The sequence below is a fragment of the Idiotropiscis lumnitzeri genome, chromosome 4 (assembly GCF_059441095.1).
Source record: "Idiotropiscis lumnitzeri isolate Australia: NSW breed Sydney's pygmy pipehorse chromosome 4, RoL_Ilum_1.0, whole genome shotgun sequence".
NCBI lineage: Eukaryota > Metazoa > Chordata > Actinopteri > Syngnathiformes > Syngnathidae > Idiotropiscis > Idiotropiscis lumnitzeri.
In genome coordinates this window covers 10,456,013-10,464,717 of record NC_142394.1, presented here as the reverse complement: position 1 = coordinate 10,464,717, position 8,705 = coordinate 10,456,013, and the positions used below count along the sequence as shown (strand labels likewise).

General features: G+C 39.4%; 1 protein-coding gene across 2 annotated transcripts in view; it reads right to left on the bottom strand.

Moving 5' to 3' along the window:
- Positions 1-1,381: 1,381 nt before the first annotated feature.
- pcdh11 (protocadherin 11) overlaps positions 1,382-8,705 on the bottom strand; it is a 148,448-nt gene continuing 141,124 nt past the window's right edge. For both annotated transcript variants that reach the window (XM_088293456.1, XM_088293457.1), the window contains one exon: positions 1,382-5,567. In XM_088293456.1, coding sequence (XP_088149582.1) covers positions 5,107-5,567 — 461 coding nt within the window. In that variant the 3' untranslated portion in view covers positions 1,382-5,106. The remainder of the gene's footprint in view (positions 5,568-8,705) is intronic.

Here is an 8,705-nt window from a genome sequence, read left to right as displayed (position 1 = left end):
GATGCATCTAACTTTAGAAGTGCACTGCATGTATTGTAATTCAAAATGTTTGGACTGTTACACATTAACTGTGTTTAATTTGTGAATGGCTGTTTGTTAAAAAATATTTTGAAAATAACATCTTTAGTAAATTTGTATTGCACAATGCATAACATGGTGTTTTTTCATCTTCCACACAAGTCATACACAATTTTTCTAATTTTTAAATTAATGCAAAAATTAAAAGTAAGAAAATTTTAATTTCTGAAAATAACAAAATCAATTAAAAGTAATAAAGCTTCCCTGTAAATGAATTAAAACTAACTAGAATGCAAATCCCAAATCTGTAATAAACCTGGTCCTGGTCAGTAACGACGGACCTTCTCAGTCCATCACTGATGATGGACGGAAACACACGCCATGTGTCTCGAGTTTGTTAGAGGGGTGATATACACCTTGTTTGCTTCGAGGGGACTGCATTGACTTTCATTCCTCTAATTGTCATTTCCTCTGTTTGCATTCTAGCACCTATCACCAAAAATTCAATTGAGTAGGAAGGAGGTAGATATGTTTTGGGAGAAGGTAGCTCCTCTATGTTGTCATTTGATGGAGAAGTCTGCTTAAGGTCACGTCACATCATTGAGCTTGTGTCCGAATTATTATTATTATCAGCACGAATGTTCACTTTATCCAAGTGAGATTAAATTCATGTCATATATAAACATTGTTACGCTTCACAATTTTGCAACTGTGCTGGTGCTCATATTACCTTTGATTGGTTGACACAACAACAGATTTTAGTTTTTTGTTTATATTGTTTTGTTTCCACGGCATGAGGCGTGGTTCTTTACCAGAGTAGATAAAGTGCTTGTGCTCCTAATTTGTGTGAGTACGCATTAAGGATTAGATGAAGATGAAGTGGAGACCAAATGTAAATTAGTGTTGATGAAAGCATGGTTAAAATAACAATGACGGACTGGCCGACGGTCTTAAAATAATGGTTACAAAGTGTAATTTACTATCACAGAAGTACGGTTAAAATAACAGTGAGTGAGTGAAGGACCCAGTGCCGTAGGGTGGCTCTACCGTTGTTGAATGACGGACCAACAAAATTTGCCAACATGACCACCTCTGTTGAATACGCCTACAGGTATTGGTCTAATAAAAGTGATCTTGAACGTCCCAAGGTTTTTATTATACCATCAGTAACTTTAGCACCTACTGCACTTGACAAGTGCTTAAAGTTCCCGCATAATATCGAAACGAAGCTTGACTCTGGGATCGGATTCATTGTACTCTCATTAATCAATATCAGTGACATTAATTTCAAATCCAAACAAGTTTCAAGATCAGCCTCTTGAACGTGACTCATTCTCCTGTTTAGGCAAAATGACAAGCATGATCGCTGTACACACTGGAGACTCAATATTTAATGGCGCAGTGAAAATTCAAAGACCCAGAAAAACCATTTCACTATATGGAAGTCATTTTTATAATATTAAATGGTATATCTTACAAAGGCAGAACAACACAGACTTTATCGATTTAAATGACCAATACATATTTGCTGGCAAGCACTGAAGCCTTCTCAAAGCAAACATGACTTCACTCACTGGTAACTAATTTACAAGCATATATATTCTGATATAGACTTTGTACAAGATACATAAATGATGTACATACAATATTGTGGCAAAGGTTATATGCCGATTTTTCAACAAATACGCACGCACTCACTCGCACATTATGCATACCCATTTATATTGCAACAGATTGCCATGTCATCTTTTCTTATATTTTCCTTTTACCCCAATTTCCCCGTGATTTGCTTCTAGATTTTGTAGTTACTGTTGTGTGCCCATTTGTAATATTGTTCTTAGGGGTGCTATGTACAGCGTGATTTCAGTGTTACCTAAGGATACTGTATATATTCGTGTATACTTGGAGGTCCAAGTGGTATACAAACATTACGACATTTGAACATGTGTGTTCTCCATTTAACATTGGTTTAGTTTCATAAGACAAACAGGTAGAGCAGATAACATTAATAACCGACACTGAATCTAATGATGGACGCATCAACAATACAGTCAAGAGCTAAAACGCCTTGTGGGAGTCCAAACAGTTCATGCAAATAATGCCAGAGGTTGAGTGTGAGAGACATATGTCTGAAAACTAAAGGCATGATTAACTTTTCTGTTGTGCATCTGTAGCTGTTTTGAACCATTTCGAGTGAAGAACTTGGAAAAAGAGAAACAAGGAAAATACACTGAGAGCTTAGTCGTTTGGTTGAAAGTCTGTGATTGCTGACTACGTTGCCTGCGAGGTGATGTGAAATACAAAAAAAAAAAGTTACATGAGATTTTCTTTTTGTTGAGAGAAAAAAAAGAGAACAGAAGTACAACATAAAAAAAGAGACATTTTAGAATCCAAAGCGACACCCTACCAAAGCAATTAATCAGCAATGTAACTGCTGCAACTTGACAGGACATTATGTAGTCAAGATAATGCAATGAACAGATATATTCTACTCATATATTGTGCATATTGTACACACGTGATTGGATAAATAATTTCCATCATGAACATTTCTTATGACAATGTGACAGTGTATCACTTCATGAATATTATTTCCCTCCATGATATAAGTGAGGGCACAATTACCCATGACATCTTGCAAACAGTCCAACAACAAAAATGGATGTCCTTCTTACCCCGCCAAATTGTTATAATCATTGTCGACTGTCTTGTCTTTGAATACTGACAATCCGTAAACAAAGATTCAAATGGCTCTTTTATGAGCAATTTCACCCAATCGGTATGATGTTCTCAATGATATGTGCTCCTTTTGACTGAATATGTTGACGCCATTTGAAGATATTTGTGTTTCCAAAGACAAAGAGATGAGAGGAAAAGTGATGGGGCAAAGAAAATCATGTCATCTCAAACAGGCAGCTCATCCTCATCAACTTCTGTTTAGAGAAAGATTGATTAAAAATGCTTTCATTTTTTTGTTGAATTCATTTTCATAATTACATCTAGTACAATTGGACAGACTCAATTCCCTGCCCATGACACGAGTCATGTTAGGTGATCATTTGTCTGAATCTCAGATAAAGCCTCTTTATAAGAATTAGTTCGTTGACCAATGAGTAGCTTAAAGAATAGGCGCAGTGGCGAGCTGCATGCAAACACAGTTTTCTTTGCACTCTCTCCGAAGAATGCCTCGATACATTATAGATGCAGGGTTGCTCCCAATTTGCAAGATGGTACAGGGAAATGAATAACATGAATCATATACGTGTTGATTTAGACACCTGGCTTGGGTGTTAGTGGGAAGCAGAGACACTTAATGTCGTTGCAATACATTATACTGCACCCAATCTGTTCCAGCAGAAAGTTATGTTGGAACAATTACCATCATCAGTGGAGTTTACACGGATGATTTGGAGTCTTTTGCATTGTCGAAACCGTCACTGACAGGCATGCATTTTTTTTCTTTTCTAGGTCACAGGTAATGTCATGGTACACATGGCTGCAAAAAAACAATGCAAACTAAAGTTCTGCACTATCGACTATTATTCCAGCATTAACCGATGCTGATAATCACATGTATTGAAATACAGCTGTACAGAAACATATGATGGTAATTAGTAGCAAGCGTTTGGGAGTTAGTAATGACACTGGAAGAGTGGGAGCATATTAAGATGACATTTTTGAGGTCTTACCACCTTGTCATTGTTGGTGCAAGTACCGAGAACATTCCCCTGTTAGCCCAGAGAGTAATTCTATAGACCTCTTAACCACAATTAGGGAAGCAACCAACATCGCACATCAAAGTAATTAGACGAAGAATTTCATAATTGGCTCAATGGTTTGGTATTATATGGCGGATTCTAAGCAGCAGAATATGACCAACAGAAACAAAAGGACGCCGGGTGGGGGAGTCGAGCCTTTCCAAAGCGCATCCGTCTGCACCTTTCAAGGCAAGATAACGAGACGACTTTTAATAGCGAGCACTTTCTTAATGGAGCTGGCAGAGATGCAGCTTACAGCATATGGGAAACATCTTGGGTATGTTTTTGTTAGCGTTCATGGTTTTACCGGTCCTTGGTGAAAAGAATGCATAAAAGATTACCAGTGCTGTCTACCATTGGCCTAGTTATGCTTCTCAAATATGTTTTTTTTTTCTCTAAATCTTTCCACAGTACCCCCCCCCCCCCGACCAAAATAGACTTCTGAAACATGTTCAGGCAAGACAAACGAAACATCTTCCGCCACCAAAGGAGTTTCTGCTGCATATTATACAGAGCAATATTTCACTAGATCTCAAATAGAAACACCACCCTGGGCCCCTAATTAGCATTTAGCCCAAATTAGCTTACTCAACACACTCAACATACTGTATTTGCATTTGGTTCTGCATGAGTAAATGGTCTTTTAGGACACGGTTGCTCTAAGCTGGGCACAAGGAGAAGTGTAGTACTTTGTCCCACTCTATTACAAAGCACATATCACATACTCAAAGCAAAAGTCACAGAATTTCTTTCCTGTGATGAAACTTACATTGGTACTACGTTTAATACCTCGGCCAAGAAGGTTTCATTTGCATTGTTTCTGCTCCTACCAAACATTTTGGCGGAGTGAGGAATGGGCCAAGAAATAATCGATTGAATTTTGAGTGTATCCAGCGAGAGCTGTGAGCTCCCTGCATTTGTTAACATTGTGATTTGCAGTAGGCCCTTTTTATAAATGTTCAAAATCTTGCCGTAATCAACAGCTGAGTATCTCAGAAGGTTTGGTGCTGATCCATTGTAAGGGCTGTATTCGGCCTTGGTGGAGGTCTTTGACCCTGTCAGGGCTGTAATAAGCCTTTCATAGGCCAAATGTCAATAGATGGTGAACATTTAATTGAAAAAGTTTGAGTCCTCAGAATGACCCTAAAATTATTAGTATGATACAACTGTTTCAAAGTCTCTTGAGCACAATGAATTCCATTTGTTAGATATTTGTAAAACCAAGCTGGTCGTCGTTACTCCACACTTCCACATACGCATTGATGCTAATAATGAAGTCATTGAAAAAAGCTGGATGGAGTCACATGTACAGGATGTCAGGCCAATGTTCTTACAGCTGGTGCTCATGTAGGAAGGAGCTACTGCCACCGCCTGTCGCCGTCTGCTTTCCAGGAGATGAAAAGCTCGCCAGGGGGATGACCTTGACGGTGTCCTCCTTCTTATTGCAGTGTCTGTCCAAGGTGTTGTAGAACTGTGGCCGGTGAAGCCCTTTGTCCAGCTCGTCTTTTTTGGGCACAGACCTTCCCAACGTGTGCCGACCATCCATGGTGCCCAGGCTGCCCATGTTAACCTTGACTCCCCGGGCACAGCTCTGCTGGAAGCCAAAGGAGGGGAGCGTACCGGAGATAGCAGCGGAGGTAGGGGTGGAGGCGGGGCTTCCGCTTGTTGGACTCTGGAAATGGGTCAGGGTTGGTGGCATCCAGCAGGTGTCGGAGTGGCCCAGTATGAGACACTCTTGGGTACAAGTCTCGGACGCCTCAGCCAAAGCTTTCTGGAGGTTCACCTCGATGGCTGGAGATAAAAACAACATAAAACCAACAGGTGAGCGCACTTAAGAAACATTGGAATGTGGAGATTTGCACTCACATAAATTCAAACGCAAGTAGAACAAAGCCATTGTCGCATCCGAGTTTGATCCACTAAGTGTCAGCCTTTTGACAAATTGAAAGTTCGTGATAAATGTTTCATTTCATCTTATAATGAGGAAAACATTAGTGGAGCATTTAATTTCCACTGGTATTCCCAGGACACTTTCTGTTTACCTACAATATGCAACAAATTCCCTGTAGCTTAATTAGACTGAAAAAAGTCTTGCTGTTTCTATCACAGATTGGCTTTTCTGTATTTAATATTTAATGAACGCTCACACAAACAATGTTTATTTTAGTCACTGTCAGTGTGACACGCCTCAAAACACACTTCTCATTTTTCAGAATCCCATGCAAATCCGATTGAATGGAATTATTAAAATGGAAAAAGTCAACACTTAATTACAATAGACGGGCTGCATGTATGGACAAAAAAAAAAAGACTCAACGAGACATATCAGCAACGCCATAAGCTCCAAAGCAATCTTATCTCATTATCCGTGTGCTGGCATCACATGTGAAATGAGTCTGGTGTGAGGCTTCAGCATTGAGCCTCAGCAATAAAGCCTGTCAGGCCAGATAATTAGAATGTAAAACAGTGTGCACCAAGGCAACGAGTAGCCCGGCAGTGTTGTTTCCGCGGCCGTGCGAGGGACAGTGGAGTCCACGTTTGAACATCACGCGTCACTCCTCTAGGCCTCTGCTTCAAGCTGTCACGCAGAAATTATTTAGTATATTTGCATAAGTAAGAATGCTATAAATAATGTTTTTTTTTACCCTCGGTTGACTTCTCGCTTTTTGCACAAAAAGTTGAACAGAGATTTGTGTATATGTGTATGGTTTTGTGGCATTAGATGAAATTATGGGTGGGTTTTGAAAATCCATCAAACCTGTTGGTTTGGTGCGAGTCTTTTCAGACATGCAATTGTTTTTTTTTTTTTTCTTAATTTGCGTTAACCCAAGATGGCGTTTAAGGCAGCTTATCATGACATGTGTGTCATACATTTCCAGCGACGCGGCAGCCAATCGTTTTGCAGTGCGGCAGGTCCAGCATTGGAGACTCTTCCGTTTTGATTCATAATGACGCTAGCATCTGCATCGTAAACCATCACAGAGTCTTTATACAGGGGGGGGTGCAAAAGTATGTATCCAGTTATATGAAAGAGAAAAACACCAGGCTAATGTTTTTGTAGGAAATTATGATGTCTTTTGGATGAATGGCAACAGATGGCTTCACAGGTTGGCTGTGCCTTTTGCCACACAAGTGAATAGAACGTATTCATGCCTGCCACTGGCATGGATAGAAAAACAATAATACAAATTGAAATAATAATACAATAATAATAATTAGAAATAATGCTCTGAATATGCACTTTCACGTTTAACTACAAGACATAATCAATGTTTCCAACATCCAAGTCAAGAGTCATAGCAAATCGAAAACTGTGAGCACAAAACCGCAAACCTAACTGAACGGCGGATTTTTTAAACTATCCCACCTCTTTCATACATATCTTGAAATTAATTACATGGTAAAAGGTGACAATATGAAACTCCTTGGACACTTAATTCGGCACTTCGATACAATCTTCTGATGACGGACAGCTGTATTAAGATTAAGCTTGATAAACAGGTCAGAACTTTGAGGTGGCTCATATTTTGGTTAGAAAGTTGATATAGAACAATTTCTACTGTACATTACACACTACTACCACAATAATTCAATACATTTTGTTAAATTGATAACAGTCAGTACTTTCGCGTATGCATGATACGGCTCATTTTTGGACTAGTGAGTCTATTCAACATGCCAAAAGTGGAGTCAGGTCTATCCCTCCCATATTGAATTAGAGTATGGGACCAAGAGTGTATTATAAAAGTGTCACCTTTCAGGGGGTCGCTAACTTCATTAAGGCAAAAATGGGCCCCACGTTGTCATTCTCTGAGCTACAACAATGAAGCTATAGAGCCAAGTCTCCGATTCAATGCCTTTCCTTGCGCTTTTATGAGATAAGGCTATTAACATAAAAGTCTCATTTGACCGTCAAGCGGAGACACAGATGTAAAGCAAACAAAAAAACTCAGTTATGTTACTGTCCTCAACTTTTTATAGTATTTCAGCCAAAGGTGAGTCCTCGCAAACTCCAATTCAAAGCTAATTTATGGCTTCATGCGGCTTCAACCCGCTACAGCCTTCGTATTTGGAATGCAGCTCCTCCACAAGACATGGGACTGCCCTATTTCCTATTCCATCGGGACAGTTTGGATGGGCAGGTAGGATGTCATTGGCATCTCAGTCTGCTTTTGTCAGTCAAAGGAATGATGCAGCCTGCTTATGATGGCTCCATCTTTTGTATTCCGGGCAAACAGCCGTACCCTGCAGGGCTTTCAACACATCTCCAAATGCCCCAAATTTTGACACTGTGAATGTTCTTCTTTGCATTTCTCTCAAGGAAAATGTGAATGGCAGCCAAGTGGGATTCATGCAAAACAATAGGGTGTAATGAAAAGTAAAGAATAGATCAGACGTACTCTTCTCATTTAAGTTGCTTTAAACAAAGTGGTTCTCAAACTCCGCCACCCATTTAGTAAACTCTGAGAAGTCAATTAAACATCTAATGCAAGTTCGGCCTCACAAAGATAAGTGACGATTCAGTTCACAATCTGATTCCAAACAGCCTGCAGGCTAAATTAGTGGCTCAGTCATAATTAGCTGCACTTATTTCAACACACCCATTGCACACTTTAGCTGGTATCCAGTGTTTGTGTGATGTTACGGCATCCTTAAGCCGCGGCCGCCTTCAACTCACCTTCCATTTGTGAACTCAAGGTAAACACAGAATCTGGTTAGAGTATGTTCTGAAATATGACATTAATTTGGGAAAACTCGCTTAAAAAAAAAAAAAAAAACTATATTCATCGCAAATTCACCGCACACAAGCTAGGTTACAAATGTATAAGTATTTTATTCAAACATATACCAGAAGGTAGTTGAACAAGGCAAATTGCATTTGCATGACAATTTGCCTTCCAATCCGCTAACCTTGGATGAAAAAGAAAA